The following is a 23,240-nucleotide window of genomic DNA, read 5'->3' on the forward strand; positions in this document are numbered from 1 at the left end:
GTGTGTGTGCGTGCGTGCGTGCGTGCGTGCGTGCGTGTGCTTGCGTGCGTGCGTGTGTACACCATAATGTGTGTATGTATAGTGTTGCAGAGTGGAGGTCTGTGCACAATGGGAAGCGTATACATTGGGGTCTGGTTGCAATAGTTGATGCATCTCATGCTGAGTTTGACCACGTCAGGTAGGCCACAACTAAATTTAGCAAGCGTGGCCATGAAAGGAGTGGGTATCATTGCAACGGTGGGTGTGCCCTGTGGGACAATGTCATAGGCCTACTGTGTCAGGGGATCCACGAACTAACTGAACTCTGTACACACACCCCTGTGCTGGATTTGCCTGAAGGCATCTAATTGAGCTAATGGAGTATTGTAACCTCGCAAGCAGCTGGATTCGTGCAAGATCACGATCAGGAGTATTGGTAATGTCTGCGTTTAGGCGCTTTGGGGAGACACAAATGGAACAAACAGATTTTGGAGCGTACTTCCTTAGGTGTGTGTTTCCCAGTGGCATCTAATGGAGTTAATTGAGTCATGGGAATGTCAGCGTTTAGGCACTTTCTGGAAACACCAATGTAACAAACACGATAAGCGCTTGCTTCCCTTGAATGATGGTGGAGGAGAACGCTACACATGATTTAATATAAAGCCTTTATTATTTTTGAAAATGTACGTATCCTTTGTATGGGTGTTGTAAAAAATAGACAAACCCAGCTCACAGTCCTTGAACATGTCCTAGACAGAGGACATCCTTATGGAGGGACTTAGAAAAAAGCTTGATCTTGAAACAGACATTAACATGGAGTTTAGAATACAAATGGCTGATTGATTGAGAAAAATGATTATGGACGGTCATGAAAGAATGTACACATGATGATTGGATGATGTGGAATTCAATGAGAATACTTAAAAGTGCAAACGAAATCACTGTTCATTTGGTGATGCGCCACACACACACACTGCAACTCCACAGGATCCATGTTGCAAGGCGCCGGCGAGACAAGCATCTACGAAGCTGCTGCATTTGATCCACTCTTGCTCTGGCTGAGGGAGTTGGCCAGGTAGCCAATCAGAGTGAGGTATTCCTGGAAGCTGACCTTTCCATCGTTGTTCTCATCCAGTCCCAGCCTCATATCTTTGATGGCAGAAGAACTGTCTGTATCCTGGTGGAGAGACAGAGACACACAGGGGATCATCTGATATGATGCTCCTTTTGGAAACAAACACTGTGTAACCCTTAATTAACAGTTAAGTAATGTTTCTAGTAATCATTTGCTAATGGTGTTCATGCTAACTAGGTATTGATTTATGCATTACTTAATAGCTTTGGGTTAGTTAATGGTTAGGGTTAGAGTTCATAAACATTAACTCATGGTTAGTTAATGCTTATTAAGCATGACCTAATGCTTATTAATGCATTACATTACTTTACATCATTTAGCAGATGCTTATAAACTAACCGTTAGTTCAGTGACCCTTATTGTAAAGTGTTACCAAGATATATGGATAATTGTTGTAATTCAGTAAGGAGACGCCTGATGGAGAGCCATGCACAGCAGAGGGTAGAGAGTGGTTATGGAGGTCCTTACAGACATGATGTTGCCAAGCTGTTTCTTCACCAGTTTCTGGAAGTCTGACGCTCCTAGGTTGTCCTGCCCCCGGGCCGACTTCAGATACACACTCACCACCGTGCTGATGGCTGACTCCATGTCTAGGGAGAGAGAGGCAATGAGAAAAGGTTTACGATAATTAGGTCAGGGAGTGAAAAAGAGAGATAGGGCCATATCTTAGGAAGTCACACATCATGCTGTCGTGGAGCTAATTCCATCTCTGTACTCAGTTCCTACGTATTAACCTGAAAATATATTTATATTGGACACGTGGATGTGTAAAAGGCAACATCATATTTTTAGAGTGCTAAGTCCATTCCTATCTTAAAACAGACAGAAGAACTGTAGATCATGACTTGAAAATGTATTTGGATTGGGCACATTTGACTGGCCCATCAGGCCTATTTCTGTGCAGTCATGCTGTATATTCTAATTTTAGATTCCACAGTTCATATTTGCCAAATAATGGTATATCTGTAATATCAAAACATTTAATTTGATTTAGAATGCTGCGGTTGAACATAGTCAAGTGCAAAGGGCGGTAAAATAAGATTATTCCCCAAATGATCAAGTGTAATAAGATGAATCATCGTGGGTCACAAATATCGTGGTATTAAATGGATGACGGATCACAAGCCGAAAATGCATCTGGATCAGACACACTTGGATGCATCACATCGACATAAACATGTGAGAAAGGTGAGACACGGGTGATGTCAGCGTACAGGAAGAGGAAAGGGAGGGAGGGACAGGACGGAGCCCAGCCTGAAGGACCGCTGAAGTAAACAGAGTGAGAGAGAGAGGGAGGGAGGGAGGGAGGGAGGGAGGGAGGGAGGGATGAAGAGAAGGGGAGTCTCTGGGCTAAACACAATGGGAGCTGTGATCTCTGACGGTGGATACCTGATGCCTAGAAGCCAGCAGGAGGGCATAGGTTCAGATTACTGCCTGCTGCCCATCTGCTGCGGCACTCCTCCCCTCGAGCAAGGCTCTGAACACATCACGTACTGTAGGCGTATACTGCATACTGTATACATACTGTATGAATATACTGCATACTGTATACATACTGTATGAATATACTGTATACTGTATATACATACTGTATGAATATACTGCATACTGTATATACATACTGTATGAATATACTGTATACTGTATATACATACTGTATGAATATACTGTATACTGTATATACATACTGTATGAATATACTGCATACTGTATACATACTGTATGAATATACTGTATACTGTATATACATACTGTATGAATATACTGTATACTGTATATACATACTGTATGAATATACTGCATACTGTATATACATACTGTATGAATATACTGTATACTGTATATACATAGTGTATGAATATACTGCATACTGTATATACATACTGTATGAATATACTGCATACTGTATATACATACTGTATGAATATACTGCATACTGTATATACATACTGTATGAATATACTGCATACTGTATACACATACTGTATGAATATACTGCATACTGTATATACATACTGTATGAATATACTGCATACTGTATATACATACTGTATGAATATACTGTATACTGTATATACATAGTGTATGAATATACTGCATACTGTATATACATAGTGTATGAATATACTGCATACTGTATATACATACTGTATGAATATACTGCATACTCTATATACATAGTGTATGAATATACTGCATACTGTATATACATAGTGTATGAATATACTGCATACTGTATATACATACTGTATGAATATACTGCATACTGTATATACATACTGTATGAATATACTGTATACTGTATATACATAGTGTATGAATATACTGCATACTGTATATACATACTGTATGAATATACTGTATACTGTATATACATACTGTATGAATATACTGCATACTGTATATACATACTGTATGAATATACTGCATACTGTATATACATACTGTATGAATATACTGCATACTGTATATACATACTGTATGAATATACTGCATACTGTATATACATACTGTATGAATATACTGCATACTGTATATACATACTGTATGAATATACTGCATACTGTATACACATACTGTATGAATATACTGCATACTGTATATACATACTGTATGAATATACTGCATACTGTATATACATACTGTATGAATATACTGCATACTGTATACACATACTGTATGAATATACTGTATACTGTATATACATACTGTAGGCATATACTGCATACTGTATATACATACTGTATGAATATACTGTATACTGTATATACATACTGTAGGCATATACTGCATACTGTATATACATACTGTAGGCATATACTGCATATTGTATACATAATGTATGCATATACTGCATACTGTATATACATACTGTAGGCATATACTGCATATTGTATACATAATGTATGCATATACTGCATACTGTATATACATACTGTAGGCATATACTGCATATTGTATACATACTGTAATGTATGCATATACTGCATACTATACTGTAGGCATATACTGCATATTGTATACATAATGTATGCATATACTGCATACTGTATACACATACTATACCGGGTTAAGAGCCCTTTGCCTCTGAAGGCTGACTCTCCTGTGTCTCCGCTATGTCTCTCCTCTCAGCTGCCCTATTGTCTCAGCAAACAGAAATGCTGAGGGAAATGGACTACTTAGAAAAAAGAGTAAAAAACGGTTTACAGTGGTTGGCATTTCAAAGTCTTGAGTCAGTATGTATCACTTGACATCTGTGCAGCAGTGTGTGGTGAGGCCTTCCAAAGCCACAGGTTTTCCAATAGGTATCGGAAACTGCCCTGAGGCAGCGGTGGCGGCAGTAAGATGGTGCGACAGGATGGTTGCTTATCAGGGTGCCAGGGTGAGGTCAGGATTAAGACATTTGATTAAGACATTAAGGGTAACCGTAGAACCCCATAAACCTCCCATCTATCACAGTTGTCACACCTCAATGCACACACTATGGGCCTACATAGACCTATACCCTAACACAGACAGACATACAGACACACACACACACACACACACACACACACACACACTCACACACACCTCTACGGAAGGCCAACAGCAATTAGGACTTCAGTTGCATTAACCTAATTACTGGGTGAGCGAGAGCACGACACACCCACAGTCAGGCACCCGAGCCCAGGATTCTGTTTCATGTGTTTCCTTGCAATGCCAAAACACACACACACACGTGCATGCACGCACACGCACACGCACACGCACACGCACACACACACACACACACACACACACACACACACACACACACACACACACACACACACACACACACACACACACACACACACACACACACAGAGTTAAGACACACTACTCTTCAGCCATACAAATGAGCACCTGTCATCATCACCATGTGTTGTTCATCATTATTTCATAGGTGACTAGTTGTCCCAACACCTTCCTAACGCTCTCTACATGATTAACGTGTGTGTGTGTGTGTGTGTGTGTGTGTGTGTGTGTGTGTGCACGTGCACGTGTGTGTGTGTGTGTGTGTGTGTGTGTGTGTGTGTGTGTGTGTGTGTGTGTGTGTGTGTACGTACAGGTATGTGGAAGTGGCCTTGGTTGTCAGTGTGAGTGTGTTTCTCTGGATCTGTGTAGGAAGGCAATATATCAAAATGACTGACTGGTCACCGTCCATTAGTGTCTCTCGCCGCTGTCAACCTGAGCGTAATGAGAGGAACCTGAAACGGAGCAGGCTCGCTGCAGTCACAACTGGGGACGACCCAAGTAATGGTAGAAAGGAACATGGTGGGGTGAGTCAGATAAGAGTAAGACGAGTCAGTGCCGTCTGTCTAGGTGGCTTGGAAACGTGTGCTGTGGTGTACACACAGGCTCAGCATTTAGCCTAACCAGTGCATTCAGATCCACTGCTTGAAGAGCTACTTTGTAGGCACATGCACCGATAGACCCACGATGGTGCTCAAGCACCTGCCCTTTTGGCCTCTGACTAAATGTCCTTTTTGCAAGACCACAGCCGACATGACTCTTTCAGAGGCTGTTCTTTCTGATTCCCTGTAGGCTCCTAAGTGGTGAGAGTATAAGTAGGGAGAAGAGAACAAGTGCCGCATCATCTCCAGAGTCTCCACCCTAGGAATCGAGCTCGCGAGTGGTAGTGGGCACTTTTTTTCCTCGCTTGAGCCCCTGCCCCCCAAAATGTCTGTGCACGTGATGGCTACTTTGTGACTGGAAGGACTCAAGTGCGATGAAGCTTTTTTTTTCAGATTTCCTCCCATTTTCTCTGCAATTGTACTTGGCCAATTTCCCCCTGCTGCCCCGGTTGCTGCTCCACCCCCTCTGCCGATCTGGGGAGACTAGCACCATGCTTCCTCCGACACATGCACAGTTGCCAGCCGCTTCTTTTTACCTGACAGCGGGGAGCTTCACCGGCAGGACGTAGCACGTGGGAGGATCACGCTATTCCCACCAGTTCCCTTCCGCCTCGAACAGGCACCCCGGCCGACCAGAGGAGGCGCTAGTGCAGTGACCAGGACACATATTCTCAAACCGGCTTCCCACCCGCAGACACTGCCAATCGTGCCTGTATGGACGCTCGACCAAGCCAGAAGCGCGAACCTGCGACGCTCGTGTTGGTAGGCAGGGAATCTACCGCTACACTACCCGGGTGCCCAAGTGCTATGAAGTCTTAAGCGAAGTCAGAGGCGTTGCTTGATTTTCACATGTCCCATTTGTGAAATATGGATGTATCACACATAGGTGTGTTGATTTGCATTTAGTCATCAGTGTTACAAATTGCTTCAAGGCCTGACAGGTTTAAACCAGTACACATTGATCAGGTGACTCTGCCCCACCCATGTGACAACCAAATACTGTATGCAAGAGTCAATCAATCATGACAACTCTCCCCAATTCCCCAATGTCCTGGAACACAGAACAATGAAGCGCCTAGAGACAGTGAGAGACAGTGGTGCAAGGTAGTTATGACGGGGCCCATGCACGCCATTATGACGGGCCCTATATATATATACTAGTGCCATTATGCTTGAAAGGCTTGCTGCTCGCTATATCCTACTACTATAATTGAAGAGCTGTCTGTTTGTTTGTTTGTCTGGAGTTGCAAGGCGCACCGTTGCTCCAATCGCCTCCAAAATTTGCCAAAACACTCTTCAGGGGTCTGGAATGAATCTAGTGCAAAAAGCCCTGAAAACATACGCACACAGGGGGCACTACTTCTTCTTCTAATGGCTTTCCGGCAGACTGTGCCTTGCAGCACATTTCTGCCTCTGACAGAATATTACAAAAATTCCAGACTTGGGGGTCCGCCCCCTCCTCAATGTTCCTCCCTCCGCCTGCCTGGCTCTCCTAGTCCTATTCGACCTCCGTGTTCCCGGACCTTTCAGCTCTCGTGCCAGCATGCCGACCTTCCTCGCTGCTCCACGGCTCGGTCTCGGTCTCGGTCTCCTCCTCCTCCAGCGGATCCTCTCTCTCAGTTTTCCGGAGCTCACAAGCCTTACTTAGCTTGTGTGTACTCAGCCCCCCTCGTACTGATCCCGCAGTCTACTGGTCCTCCACGGGGGGCTCTACAGCGATATTTAACATTTTTTAGGCTTTCATACTCACAGAGCGATTGTGACATCATCACATCCCTTCCCTGCTTCCCACTCATGATGTCACCCAAGAAATGTGATAATTAACATATTCATAACATTTTTCAAAGTAAAAACAAAATCACCCCAAGAGGAAAGTTTTTTGGGAACTCACACATGGAAGAGATACACTGGGAAATAGCATGGCTTCTACCTCACAAGTTTTGTATTTTTAACAAAGTCAAAGAAGTTCATTTCAAAATTTGACATAAAATCTATCAAGTAAATTCTATAATCTGCAGATATGTGGATGTTGATAGCTCTTGCTCCTTTTGTGGACAAGCTGATGAAACTGATTCGTTTATTTTTCCAATGTAATAACAATGCGATTCTGGTCTGATTTAAATTCTCATGTTTTCAATCTCACTAATGTTACCCACTGTTTTACTCTTAAAGATGTTATTTGTTATTATGACAATACGAGTAACAAATCTCTAAGCTATGTTGTCAATTTTTTTTATTTTGAAAATTCTTTATTCATAAATAGAAGTTTTTATGTACTCTGCCGTCTTTCCCTGTCTTTTTGATTGAATTCAACTCATTGCTTAATTCTCTTGCTCTTGTAAACAATAAAAAAGCAACAGGTTTTTAGAATATTACAGAAACATATTTGATGTAACCCCTGTAGTCAATTGACTTATGACACCTCAATTGACACCTATGTGAGAATGCTGTTCGTGGATTACAGCTCAGCATTCAACACCATAGTACCCTCCAGGCTGGTAAGCAAGCTCAAAGATCTGGGACTAAACACAGCAATGTGTGACTGGATCCTGGATTTCCTGACAGACCGCCGCCAGGTGGTGAGAGTGGGCAACCTCACCTCCTCCCCACTGACCATCAGCATAGGAGCGCCCCAGGGGTGCGTCTCCAGCCCCTTCTGGTACGACCTCTACACCCACGACTGCGTGGCGACTCAATCTTCGAACACCATCGTGAAGTTTGCAGAGAGACGAGACAGCCTACAGAGAGGACGTGGGGGCCCTGGAACAATGGTGCCCGGACAACCACCTCTCGCTGAATGTCTCCAAGACCAAGGAGATCATTGTAGACTACTGGAGGGGGGGGGGGGGGGCGCACACTCCACAATCACCATCAACGGCACAGTGGTGGAAAGGGTGGACAGCTTCAAGTACCTGGGAGTCAACATCCACCAGGACCTGACATGGGCCGGTCACACCGCCACTGTTGTCAAAAAGGCCCAACAGCGACTACACAGACTCAGGCGCCTGAAGAAATTTGGGCTAAGGCCAGAAATCCTTAGGGACTTCTACAGAGGCACCATTGAAAGCCTGCTGACTGGCTGCTTCACCACCTGGTACGGGAACTGTACCACCATGGACCGCAGGGCGCTACGGAGAGTGAGGCGCTACGGAGAGTGAGGCGCGCGGACGTAACAGGATGTGAGCTGCCAGAACTGCAGGAACTGTATAATCAGCGGTGCCTCAGGAGGTCCCTGAAGATCATCAAAGACACAAACCACCACCACAACAGCCTGTTCTCCCTGTTACCCTCAGAGAGGAGATACAGGGTCCCAAAAGCATGCACAAATCGCTTGAGGGACAGTTTCTTCCCGCAGGCCACGAGACTCCTTAACATACACAAATAGTGTAGTAGCTGTACTGTACCGTACTGTAGCTGCTACCATTACGTATGTCTAATGTTTAATTGTATGTTAAATTAGGTATATGCTATTTGCACCTGTGCAAACAGAACGTCGACTATGTTTAAGTATGTCTAAAGTATGCACATGCCATGTGCACCTATGTGCAGTGAATATACCACTGTCTCTGACTTGTCTTATCACTCTACTGCCTTATTGCTTGTTGTGTCTCTTGTTGTTTTCCTGCACTCATATGTCCTGTTATATTTTGTACTATGTTATAAACGGAGTCCACAGCACAAGAATTTCACACGTGATACTTGTACTACGGAGTAACAATAAAAATCTTGAATCTTGAATCTTGACTTGTGCTAATGTCACTTTGTCTGTCCTTATCTTTATTTATTTTATTTTAACATGTCAAGTTGTCTTTGGAAACATTAACCTCTTAAATTGTATTGTATTATTGTATTTCTTATTAATTTCTGTTTGTTTATAGCTCTCTTGTATGATGCTGTGTTATTGTCTGTCTGACATCATTTGTAACATCACTGATGACACCATCACTGATGACATCACTCACTGATAATACCACTCACTGGTGACATCACAATTGGCTAATCTACCTGTTGTCACCATCAAAGGAGCTCACCTGTCTGATTCTGGGGGCAGATCTCTCTCCGCTTTGTTCAGCTCAACAGTCATGGTCAACCCAGACATACCTGAGGCCTTAACTGAGGGCCTGGTATGACCAGGAGGAGGATTACGGGCTCAACAGCCAATCCCTGACAGAGACGAGGTCAGTGGGCAAGAGACCAAGGGTCAACTGGAAAACACTGAGCGGCATTGAGGATGTCATAACCACTGATGATGTCATGTCATGCCCCACAATTGTCAAGTGATGTCATACCTACCCACTGATTATGTGGATGACGTGGCACGAGTTGACATGTTTAGTCACAACCCCCCAAAAAAGTCAGTCTCTACCTTAGAAATAAAGCGTATATTTATATTTATATATTCATTTAATTGAATAGTTATAGTTTGTTTATAGTTTTTAAAATGTAGGTAAACATATAATTTGGTTATACTGTACTCAGGTGTTGGGCAAGTTACTTTCAAAATGTAATATACTACATATTACTAGTTACTTCCATTTGAAAGTAATACATTACTTATATATATATATATATATATATTACTGTCTGTGTAGAGTAACTCGTTACTTATTACACTATTTTTGCATTACTTTTACCAAAACAACAGCGGAATGAACCATCCCGAAAAATAATTTCAACTGCCTTGAAGTTAGTGTAAAGTAAACAATCCAAAATTCTAAATGTTATTATTTTCCTTTGTTATTGTCATCTATAGTGGTTATTTGCAGAAAAAGACACAGTTTGCTTAGGAAATGATTGTATCTTTTTTAAATGTGCTTTGATTTAAAAAAAAAACTCAATTTGTAACTTGAGTTACTTGACAAAGTAACTGGTATAATATTACTGAAATCCTATAAGTAATAAGTAATATTACTGAGTTACTGCTAATATAGGCTATTACATGTAATATGTTGCTTTTGTAATGCATTACCCCCAACACTGACTGTACTAACTCTTGGCAAAATAAATTAAACCATGACAGAGATGGGTTTGCCTTTTCGAGGGCATACAGCCTATGGCACAGTTTTTCATGTCCTTTGAACACAGGTGTATTCCCAAGGTAAGAAAGAGCCCGTTCTCCACCCACATTGTTGGAGCGCCCGCTCTCTACGGACCCCCCCCCCCCCCTTCCCCCAACCCTAACTCCCCCCAATCCCCCCCCGACACACACACACACACACACACACACACACACACACACACACACACACACACACACACACACACACACACACACACACACACAGAGATGGGCGAAAATACATCATAAAGTATTTTGATACAAATTACAAATACTTGCTCAAAAAATGTATCACAATACAAATACAAAATACTGGTCTGAAAAATGTATTTGAGATACAAATACGTATTTTGTATTTTGAAAATACATAAAAATACATTTTATAAAAACTGATAAAGAGCTGCAACAATTAGTCAATCCATCAATTAATTGCCAAATATTACATGAATTGCCTATTTTGATCATATATTCATCATTTTGAGCCATTTTTGTAAGGAAAATGTCCTGATTCTCTGATTCCAGCTTCTCAAATGGGAAATGTTCTTGTTTCCTTAGATGGTAAATCATCTCTTAGTCCTCTGTGACAGTATTCTCCTTTGTGTACCCTCCAACACAATCACGGCCTGGCATGGTTGTTTTTACCCTTCAAAATGGCCGCCGAGGGCAGGTGTGGTGTGTTGAGCTCCACACATATCCTCCTTTTTAACATTTTTTCTTGGATTTTATCAGTTTTAGCTGATGTTCTTCCACATAAAGCTTTCAAATCAAGGAAACTCAGGATTCTGAAACAAGATTCAACCAACAGGTACAGAGTAAACCCATGTGTTTGGACCTTGCTACTTTGCTTGTGGCTTCTGCTTGTGCCTCCAACCCAAGGCCTCTGCTTGGCAAGAAATCAAACATCTACTCTTGAACATTCTGCACTTTTGAATGAAACACCGACTTTGATGTTTTTTGGACATGGACACTTCATTGCTTATTCAATTTTTTGGCAGAAAGATATTTACAATATAACTTCTGGCAATGATAGCAAACAAGCTACCAAAAGCAGAGGGCATGCCTACAGTCTTATGTTGTGTTTGCTGCTGCTAAGTGGGGATATTCAATTGAATCCTGGTCCTTCAGCAAGCAGTCGGCTGCCTAGCCAAACCCAGGCAGCTACTGCAGTCTGGCAAACACCAGGGCAAACCTTAGCAGCAGCCCAGCAAATAGACTGGGCCCAGATCTCAGCAGCAGCTCTGACACCACATGGCCTTTCCCAGACCACAGCAACATTCCAGCTACCATCATGCTTTCCCCAGGCCCTAGCAGTGGGCCTGCTAGGTGGGCCAGAGGGCCAGTGGGCCACAGCAACATCCCTGCTACCATCATGCTCTCCCCAGGCCCCAGCAGTGGGCCTGCTAGGGGGGCCAGTGGGCCAGTGGGCCATAGCAACAACCCTGCTACCATCATGTTTTACCCAGGCCATAGCAGTGTCTTTGCCACCTCCAGGCCACAGCAGCAGACTATTTCCTGCAGCGGCAGTGGCTTGCCTCCAGCCCGGGTCCGCAGCAGGCCGGCCAGCTCTATCCACCACGCCTGGCCCAGGCAGCAGCAGTAGCTTAGTTACCACCAGGCCCGGCCCAGACTGCAGCAGCAGCCGAGTTACCACCACGTCCGGCCCAAGCAGCAGTAACAGCCCAACTACCACCACGTCTGGCCCAGGCTGCAGCAGCAGCCCAGCTACCACCATATCCGGCCTAAGCAGCAGCAACAGCCCAACTACCACCACGTCCGGCCCAGGCTACAGCAGCAGCCCAGCAGCCCAGCTACCACCACGCCCGGCCCAGACAGCAGCAGCAGCCCAGCAGCCCAGCTTCCACCACGTCCGGCCCAAGCAGCAGCAACAGCCCAACTACCACCACGTCCGGCCCAGGGTGCAGCAGCAGCCCAGCTACCACCACGTCCGGCCCAGGCTGCAGCAGCAGCCCAGCAGCCCAGCTACCATCATACCCGGCCCAGGCAGCAGCAGCAGCCCAGCAGCCCAGCTACCACCACGTCTGGCCCAAGCAGCAGCAACAGCCCAACTACCACCTCGTCCGGCCCAGGCTGCAGCAGCAGCCCAGCAGCCCAGCTACCACCACGTCCGGCCCAGGCTGCAGCAGCAGCCCAGTAGCCCAGCTACCATCATACCCGGCCCAGGCAGCAGCAGCAGCCCAGCAGCCCAGCTACCACCACGTCTGGCCCAAGCAGCAGCAACAGCCCAACTACCACCACGTCCGGCCCAGGCTGCAGCAGCAGCCCAGCAGCCCAGCTACCACCACGTCCGGCCCAGGCTGCAGCAGCAGCCCAGCAGCCCAGCTACCACCACGTCCGGCCCAGGAGCAGTGGAGGAGCTAATTACATCATCGGCCCGTGCAGCGGCAGAGGCTCACCTGCAGCCCGACTCCGCTGCTGGCAGGGCTGCTCCACACCCTGGAGACACCGGCCCGCCTCTCAACAACAATAACAATAACAATGCCAACACCAAGAACAGGCTGCGTCGAGGTCCGTTAGCGGGCCTATTAGCGCAGCGGCAGGAGGCCAGTGACTACCCGTCACCCCCGATCCCAAACAGCACAACGACGAGATGGCCCCCGATCATCAACAGCGCAGCGGAGAGGGTACCCCCAACTACCCCAGCGATCCGCTCGGCAGGGCCACCAAGAGGGTCAGCGTCGCCGCAGCGGGAGGCAAACGGCCTCCCACCTTCGCCTTCCACCACCAGCTCGGCTGCGGCGCTACCCCTGGCTACCAACAGCGCAGCGGAGATGATCCATCAAACGGGCCTAGGGCCTGCATCCCAGAGGTCCATAGCAGCGGCCCATCGAACTGGGCTGCCTTTTTCCTCAAAGCTAGCTAAGTATAGAAACCCTGTAATCAAAAGACATCGATCCTTAAAAATATTTCGTACACTAAATCAAGCAAGGACAATTTGGGACCCTGTATGTAAAAAGGGGGGGTTGTTTGGGGGGCATCTAAATGCCCGTAGCATGCTACCTAAACGGGAGCAATTAGAACACCTGCTATGTAACTCTAACATTGATTTTCTGGGGATATCTGAAACTTGGCTAACTAGCTCCTCACCAGAAGCTGCTATCTCACTACCTGGATATACTAGTTTTAGAAGGGATAGGGGGGGTCAGGGGAAGGGTGGGGGGGTAATTTTATATGTTAGGGAACATCTGAAATGCAACCAGATAATATGGCCCAATGATTTTAGTCTAGAATGTGTTGGTGTAAATATCTCTCTGTCCGATGAAATGTCGCTGGTGATTGTCTGCATCTATCGCAAGCCTTCGGCTAAAATTGATTTTTATGATCATCTCAAGACGCTCCTCAATTCATGTGACCACAAAAAAGAAATTATTTTGATTGGAGACTGGAATATAAATTGGGACGTGAAAAAAGATAGAAAAAGCCTGAAATCAATTATGGATTATTTTAATTTTACTCAGTTAATTGACCAACCCACTAGAATCACTCATCGATCTCAATCAAAAATTGACTTAATTTTCTCGAACAAACCTAGAAGTGTTACTAAAATACACAACCTGTTAACAGGAATCTCGGACCATAATGCGATTTTCTTTTCCAGAAAACTTAATAAATCCCGCTTCCAAAACCCATTCTCTAGTACTTCTGATAACCGTACAAACACTTTGACTGTCCCTAAAAACGAAGAACAAAATCTGGCAAGAGCTCTAAAAGATATTGAGTGGGATAATCTCACCACGTGTGATGATGCAGACATCAGTAGTGATATGTTTCACTCTAGGTTGAAGGATGTAATCCTCAGTTTCTCCAGACGAGGGAGCCACAGGAGGAGGAAATCCACCTCCCTCCCCTGGCTCAACTCGTCGTGTTTGAAACTGATGAAAGTCAGGGACTTGTTGCTTAAAAAGTCAATTACAACTGGGCTAGGTACTGACCGACAATTGTTTGTTTCAGCTCGAAATAAGGTGATTGCTGAATTAAGGAAGGCTAAAGCCAACTTTTTTATCACTGTTATGGAAAGTGCAAGGGGGAACAGCAAAAAAATCTGGCAAAATATTAATAAACTGACAGGTAAACAACTGAAACAGGACACTAAAGCTATGGAATTAAAGGTCGACAACCGGCTGGTGAGCAACCCTGTCACCTTGGCAGAAAAACTCAACACCTTCTTTATAAAATCTATTGATGACATCTCGAAACAGTTTAGCGTATCCACATGCCCTGTAAATATGGTGAATAACCCTACAGTCAATGGAGTACCAATTTTCACCATCCAGGAAATTTCTGTACCTGAGGTCATTGATATAATTAGTGCTCTGAACAGCTCTAAGGCTAAAGATGTTTATGGTCTTAACACCAGCTTCTTGAAGTTAAATAAAGAAACATTAGCGCCACCTATTATGCACTTAGTTAATTTATCCATCAAGCACTCAACCGTCCCAAAGGCATGGAAACTGGCCTCAGTTACCCCAATCTACAAAGCTGGTGATAAATCTGACATGAACAACTTTAGACCCATCAGTATTTTACCAATAATTTCTAAAATCATTGAAAAATGGGTTGCTAAACAACTTATAGAATTTCTTGAGACGAGCCAGACCCCCTTGCACCCCATGCAGTTTGGTTTTCGTCCACATCACTCAACTGACTCTGCTTTGGTCCTGCTCTTGGAGAAAATAAAAGGCTCCTTGGACAGGGATGGTTGTGTGGGAGCTGTGTTCCTCGACCTTAAGAGGGCGTTTGACACCGTCAACCACAGTGTGCTCCTCTCTAAATTGTCCAGCTTCAATTTTTCTGTTGCGGCCATTAAATGGGTTGAATCATATCTGTCTCACCGGGAGCAGTGCACTGTGGTTGGCGGTGTCAGCTCCCCTTACCTGAGCTGTCCAGTAGGGGTCCCCCAAGGGTCAATTTTGGGGCCAATTTTCTTTTCTTTGTACATTAATGATCTTCCTGATTACTGTTTTAATGTAGATGTCCAGCTTTATGCTGACGACACAGTTATCTTCACAAGGGCTAAAAACCCAGGGGAGGCGGCACGTGTCTTATCTTCAGCTCTCTCTCATATCCAGGCATGGCTAACTAAATCTTGTCTCATGCTGAATGCAAAAAAAACAGTTTGCATGTTCTTTTCTAAAAGAAACATTGCACCTGCGCGCTCCAATGTCTTCTTGGGGTCAGAGGAATTATCTGTGGTTAACGAGTTTAAATACTTAGGCGTGATGTTGGATTCCAACCTAACGTTCAGCAACCACATCAAAATGATCTCCAAAAAAATTAAATTCCACTTGTATAACTTCAGACAAATAAGGAGCTGTCTGTCCACAGACGCTGCGTTTTTATTTTTACACTCGATGATCCTCTCGCATCTGAATTATTGTATAAATAGCTGGTCGTTGACAGGAGTAACTACTCTCAAACCAGCCGAATTACTTTATAAAAAAGCCCTGAAAATACTAGATAAAAAACCCTTTTCTCATCACCACTGTCATGTCATACGTAAATATGACATGCTAAGTTTTGAGAACTTTAGAAATTTCACCTCTGCCTGTTTAATATACAAAGTTCTACATGGACTGGCGCCGCCTCCTCTAGCTGACTTCATCAAATATCGTTCGACCGCCAACTCGACCCGTGTCACTCGGGCCATTACAAACAAGGTCTGTGAGGTCCCCTTTAGAAAAACTTGCTTTAGCCAGAGGACCTTATCCTACATGGGAAGCACCCTCTGGAATAATCTACCTCTCTTTATTAGAGAATGCCCTAGTCTCGCCACCTTTAAAGGCCAATTGAAATTGTGGCTCAGATCAAACCAACAATGTGATCATTTTTAGCATATTGTCTGTCATGTTTTGCTGCATGCTCTGTGTGTTTTACTCACCTTGTGTTTTACTAACCTTTTATACTATTCATTTTTTGTATTATAAAATTTTTTTTTTCTTTTCAAGATTGCATCAACCTGCCATGGGACTACAGGTGGAAACTAGCCCTTGGGCTAAAACCTGGCATATTTACTGTACGGCTGTACTGTCCATTAATGTGCAATGTCCCATCTTCTAAATAAATGAATCTGAATCCAACACATTACAGTTCTTTCATTTCAGTTTTAGCTGTTTTTCAGCACAGCTAATTTCTCCCTCACTTCAGCTGTTAATCACCTTCTGTGAGGGCTTTTGACTTACAGGCAGCATTTCTACATGTTAACCTCAAGTTTTGGAACTTTGACCATGTTAGCCCTAGATATCTAACATCATAACAGTATCCCTGGAGATGATGTGCCATGGCTGCAGTTATGGAAATCGCCGGCTCCACAGGCTCCCAAAATCATGACTGACAGACAGACAGACACCGCCCACCAACCTTGGTGCCATCGTGCAAATGGCATCGGCTCATACTACATCAGAGTTGCTCGAGTGACATCACTGATGACGTCACAACTGCCTGAGTGACATCACAGTCGAGCAATCAGTTGCTCGAGTGACATCACTGATGACATCACAATTGTTCGAGTGACATCACTGATGACATCACAATCATGACCCACACTGATGGGTCATCAATCATCAATACAAGGCTTCATACTAGACGAAGAAGTGATGTGAAGTCTGACTCAAGACCCACCCTACTCTGCCTCTGATTTGTGGTTGAGTTTGTTCTGAGGGTAAGCCAATCAGAGGTAGAGTAGAAGTGACATGTCACATTTTTTTTCTCCACAGTTTAAACCTGTGTCAATGGTAAGAATGTGTCAATTTGAGAATAAAATGACATAAAATCAAAGAAAAAAGTATTTTATGTATTTAAAATACACAAAATACAAGGTCTGAAAGTATCTTGATACAAATTACATCTTATTTTTCTCGGTCCAGCCAAATACAAATTACAAAATACACAAATGTATTTGAAATACGTATTTGAAATACATGTATTTAAAATACTGCCCATCTCACACACACCCCACAGGCCACTGCCTGCACCGTACCCCCCTGGAGCGAGATCATCCGCAGAGATCACCACTGTGTTGAGTCAAGTGGACTGTCACTCATCATGGCACCAGTGCGGGTCACTTCGGTTCATGAGCCTTAATTAATCCCACTGACCAATCAGGCCCTGTCTGAACATGGAGCTCGCACTAGGTGTGACTGATATGAGCATGTTCGCTGTCATCGCCCGGGTCGCTGTTTCTCCGCCGCGTCATTAACTACACCAGGCTCGCCATTCGATTCGGGCTACCGGAGTCTTATCATAACGTTAATAATTAAAACTAGTACTAAGGGCTTATGGCTGAACTGACTGACAATTGTTACAATGCTTTCGGTAGGGCCCTAGGTGTGTTGGAGCGATCGGCCCCGGCGCATACGCCAAATCTTGTCAACGCGTGCGTAACGGAGACGCAGGGGCTTGCCCGCCCGTGTCCCCCATTTACATTTAGCCTAACTAATCCTGACAATTTGTAGATAGCCCAGAGGCAGAACTGACACGCGAGAAATAAATAAGTAAAGGCGAGGAGTGCGGTTTCTCCCGAAGTGTAAAGGGATTGGGGTTAGATTACCAGCAAGCAGAACCTGATACCTGTGGCCATCAAACTGGGTAATGACAATAGAGCCGCTAACCAAACGATACAATATGCATGGCACAGTGGAGGAAATGAGCTAAACTGACACACATTTTTGTTTGCACGAAGGACAAGTTGGATCTATCAGCACACAAAGAGTAACGTAATGAACTATAATGAACAGGGCTAAAAAGTCAGAATAAGAATAAACTCACCGTTTGAGTAGGCTACAGGGAAGAAAAGACAAGAAAAATATTTAGGCAACTATATTCTCTATATAGTAGGCTATATCTGTCTTATGGATCCTTCTCTGCAGTCTCAGGCGAGATGAACCAGCAGCATAAACTATCTTTCCGCTGATTTAATTTCTCTCTCCAATCCAGACAGTCTTTTTTCTTTCATTGTGTCATAGGGCGTGTGCCTGGGAGAGGGAAGGAATGTGGAAAGAGGTGCAGCTGGAGAGCTGGACCAACAGATCAGTTTCTCAACAACATTAGCACCAAACTTTCCGTTGTTCAACCGTAACACGAGTCACAAGCTTGCCAGTCTGTGTAGCCTAATCACTGTGAACAGATAACGTTAATTCATGCATACATGTGCTTTATTTGCATGATGGTTTCCGTAGTACCTTTTTCTGGCATAGGCCTCTTCTGCCTCAACATGTACGAACAAGCGCGCGTGCGAATGAGTGAGTGAGTGTGTGTGTGTGTGTGTGTGTGTGTGTGTGTGTGTGTGTGTGTGTGTGTGTGCGTGTGCGTGTGCGTGTGCGTGTGCGTGCGTGTGCGTGTGCGTGTGCGTGTGTGTGTGTGTGTGTGTGTGCGTGTGTGTGTGCGTGCGTGTGTGCGCTGTCCCAATAGGCGCATCTAAGCCACACCCTGGCTAACTGCGACTTTATTCAGTTGAGTAGGCTAATGAGAATGGAGAAAGAGTGTTAACTAGAAAACAAAACTTCTGGGGAGAAAAAAACAGAAAAAACAAACAAACAAACAAACAAACAAAGCAAAGCAATAAAATGAAGATGAAAAACTCCACCATCAGGTCAGGCTTTTTAATAATCTGTAATTTTTGATAATCCTAAAAATTTGAAGTCTCTGTGAGTGAGCAGAAATTGTGTCTGGGCACAGCTAAGCAATTTTACCCACCATTGTGCTGAATCTTTCAGGAAGTGTCAAGAATTAGGTAGGCTAATTAGGGCAAACATGTCTAATTAGTTGCCAAAATGAGTGAACACAGGTTCAGCACTGGAGCGCTGACCTGAGGACAGCTGAGTGGGGGTAGGAATCAGCCAGGGAAGTGGACTATGAAAACCTCTGGGGAGAGAGAGGAGAGGCTGCATGCCAAGTTCAACTCTGTATTGATGTATTTTTGATAGTATTTGATGTCAGGGTTTGTTTTAATAATGCATAATCATCGATTCATGTATAATACAATATTTGGGTAACCCTTTATTTTACAGGTACCCTAGTTACATTATGAACTATTTGTAATTACACATGAACACCAAATGTAATTACACAGTAATTTCCAAAAGTTATAAATGATGTTGTAGTTACATTGTAACAGACCTGTAAAATGGAGTGAGTCTGTTCAACTGTAGTTCATATGTAGTTACATTGTAACAGACCTGTAAAATGGAGCGAATCTGTTCAACTGTAGTTCATATGTAGTTACATTGTAACAGACCTGTAAAATGGAGCGAATCTGTTCAACTGTAGTTCATATGTAGTTACATTGTAACAGACCTGTAAAGTGGAGTGAGTTCAACTGTAGTTCATATGTAGTTACATTGTACCGGACCTGTAAAGTGGAGTGAGTCTATTCAACTGTAGTTCATATGTAGTTACATGGTAACAGACCTTTAAAGTGGAGTGAGTCTATTTAACTGTAGTTCATATGTAGTTACATGGTAACAGACCTTTAAAGTGGAGTGAGTCTATTTAACTGTAGTTCATATGTAGTTACATGGTAACAGACCTTTAAAGTGGAGTGAGTCTATTTAACTGTAGTTCATATGTAGTTACATGGTAACAGACCTTTAAAGTGGAGTGAGTCTATTTAACTGTAGTTCATATGTAGTTACATGGTAACAGACCTTTAAAGTGGAGTGAGTCTATTCAACTGTAGTTCATATGTAGTTACATGGTAACAGACCTTTAAAGTGGAGTGAGTCTATTCAACTGTAGTTCATATGTAGTTACATGGTAACAGACCTTTAAAGTGGAGTGAGTCTATTCAACTGTAGTTCATATGTAGTTACATGGTACCGGACCTGTAAAGTGGAGTGAGTCTATTCAACTGTAGTTCATATGTAGTTACATGGTAACAGACCTTTAAAGTGGAGTGAGTCTATTCAACTGTAGTTCATATGTAGTTACATGGTAACAGACCTTTAAAGTGGAGTGAGTCTATTTAACTGTAGTTCATATGTAGTTACATGGTAACAGACCTTTAAAGTGGAGTGAGTCTATTTAACTGTAGTTCATATGTAGTTACATGGTAACAGACCTTTAAAGTGGAGTGAGTCTATTCAACTGTAGTTCATATGTAGTTACATGGTAACAGACCTTTAAAGTGGAGTGAGTCTATTCAACTGTAGTTCATATGTAGTTACATGGTAACAGACCTTTAAAGTGGAGTGAGTCTATTCAACTGTAGTTCATATGTAGTTACATGGTACCGGACCTGTAAAGTGGAGTGAGTCTATTCAACTGTAGTTCATATGTAGTTACATGGTAACAGACCTTTAAAGTGGAGTGAGTCTATTTAACTGTAGTTCATATGTAGTTACATGGTAACAGACCTTTAAAGTGGAGTGAGTCTATTTAACTGTAGTTCATATGTAGTTACATGGTACCGGACCTGTAAAGTGGAGTGAGTCTATTCAACTGTAGTTCATATGTAGTTACATGGTAACAGACCTTTAAAGTGGAGTGAGTCTATTTAACTGTAGTTCATATGTAGTTACATGGTAACAGACCTGTAAAGTGGAGTGAGTCTGTTCAACTGTAGTTCATATGTAGTTACATGGTACCGGACCTGTAAAGTGGAGTGAGTCTGTTCAACTGTAGTTCATATGTAGTTACATGGCACCGGACCTGTAAAGAAGCTCCGGGCCTGGGACAGAGATTGCTAAAAGCCAGTGGGGGATTCGAAACACTGAACTTCAGATTGCAAAGCAGGCGGCTTTAACCACTCAGCCACGAGGGCTTTCCTACTTTCTTAGTGGAGTTTGGGAGGATAACTGTATGTCAGTCAGATGTAGTTGTCACTTCCTAGCTTTGTTATTATAAGCATAGACTTGGGGGAAAATGTTGATACTTTGTTAGTTGTAGCTTGAAAGACAGGCAATATTGATTAATGTGAATGCATTTCTGCAGTGTGACTGTGGTGTGACTGTGCCAGCCCCCCCCCCCCCCCCCCCCCCCATGAGCTGTAAATTGCTCATGGGACTATTTACACCACAATTCAGAAAAGAATGTATTTTTTTATTTAAAATCTTTAAATATAACTAAATGTTTCTAGAGCACAGTGCATACAATTTATTTAGCAAATAGGGGGGAGTTCCCCCCTTGTGCGGATTAGGGGATTTATAGACTTGGACGGGGGGGGGGGGGGGGGGTGCGATAGACTTTGGGGAGAGATGATCCGGGGGTCTGGTGACCAAAGGGGTCTTTGAGGGGCTTCGACTGGGTCCCCAACAAATTGAGAAATTGGGAAATTGATGGATGTCATCAATTTTACAATAAGCTAACAATTAGAATGTAGAAGAATGGCTATTTTGATTATAGTTTCACTGTTACCTCTATATCTACAATACTTTTATTAGAATTTTTGTATTGGAATTCTGGACAAAATCATACCTACAACTAAATAAAGTATCAATATTTTCCCCCAAGTCTCTGTGTATAACAAAGCTATGAAGTGACAGCAACTACATCTGACTGACATACAGTTATCCTATTAAACTCCACCATGAAATTTGGAAAGCCCTCGTGGCTGAGTGGTTAAAGCCGCCTGCTTTGCAATCAGAAGTTCAGTGGTTCAAATCCACCACTGGGTTTTAGCAATCTCTGTCCCAGGCCAGAGCTTCTTTACAGGTCCGGTGCCATGTAACTACATATAAACTACAGTTAAATAGACTCACTCCACTTTACAGGTCCGGTACCATGTAACTACATATGAACTACAGTTGAACAGACTCACTCCACTTTACAGGTCCGGTACCATGTAACTACATTTATACCATGGTCTGAGTGAATACTCGATTCTGATTGGCTGCAAGGTGTCCATTAAAAAGTGATATTGTACAGTGATAATGGACACCTAGCTAAATGGTCTGTTCACCGTTCATATCAATGCGCCATAGTTTCATCAGTGTTATCAGGAGAGCAGTTTGAGCTCTATACCCCTGTTAAGGGTTAATATGACAATTTTGGATGTTGAGAAAAAAATTGACTCGGTCAAAGTAAGTATTTAAATCACCCCTGTGTGCTCAGTTTATCAAAAATAACTCTTATTTACTATTTTGATTTTCGTTTCGGAGATTTTTAACCTCGCGTCACCAGGCTCTTCTCGGCGACAAAGAGGATATTTCCCTCGCTCGTGCACGAGCCCGGCCTTTGACACAGAGAGAGAGAGAGAGAGAGAGAGAGAGAGAGAGAGAGAGAGAGAGAGAGAGAGAGAGAGAGAGAGAGAGAGAGAGAGAGAGAGAGAGAGAGAGAGAGAGAGAGAGAGAGAGAGAGAATTTTCGTTTCGGAGATTCCCTCTCCTGAGAGAAGCCGGCTCTGTTCTGGTCAGCTGACAGAAACCGGGCTCTCAGCTGTCAACTGTCAAACCTCCTGTTTACAACTTGCAGCAACCAGCAGCCAGGCGCTCTGGGAGAGCGCGCGCTGCCTCTTATCACTGATACAAATCAAGGGGTCCACCCGCTATGCACAAATCAAGTCAAAGAGGAAAAAGACGAGATCAACAAAAAGAAAACAACGCAATGGGCAGTTAACAGCAACACACTGAGAGACGTCCTTGTACAAAACATACCTGGACTCCAACATACTGAAAGCAGATAGTTTTCACTCTACTCCTGCCTCGCGCCATTTACGTCTTATAAGACCCGCAGACGTT

At 43.6% G+C, this 23,240-nt stretch overlaps 1 protein-coding gene across 1 annotated transcript; it reads right to left on the bottom strand.

Moving 5' to 3' along the window:
* Positions 1-636: 636 nt before the first annotated feature.
* LOC310772559 (protein S100-A13) lies at positions 637-18,508 on the bottom strand. The gene is made up of 3 exons (XM_083632392.1): positions 18,335-18,508; positions 1,583-1,704; positions 637-1,156 (listed from the first exon to the last, which is right to left on the bottom strand). Exons 2-3 carry the CDS (start codon positions 1,700-1,702, stop codon positions 1,001-1,003), a joined length of 276 nt encoding a protein of 91 aa, XP_083488518.1. The 5' UTR covers positions 1,703-1,704; positions 18,335-18,508; the 3' UTR covers positions 637-1,000.
* Positions 18,509-23,240: the final 4,732 nt, after the last annotated feature.

This window comes from Poromitra crassiceps (assembly GCF_964638095.1).
Source record: "Poromitra crassiceps genome assembly, chromosome: 1".
NCBI lineage: Eukaryota > Metazoa > Chordata > Actinopteri > Beryciformes > Melamphaidae > Poromitra > Poromitra crassiceps.

Bases quoted from the DNA above. Each gene is read 5' to 3' on its own strand.
- LOC310772559 (XM_083632392.1), bottom strand. From the start codon at position 1,702: ATGGAGTCAGCCATCAGCACGGTGGTGAGTGTGTATCTGAAGTCGGCC. The intron at 1,157-1,582 runs GTAAGGACCTCC...TCTCTCCACCAG, and splicing joins AGCTTGGCAACATCATGTCT to GATACAGACAGTTCTTCTGC.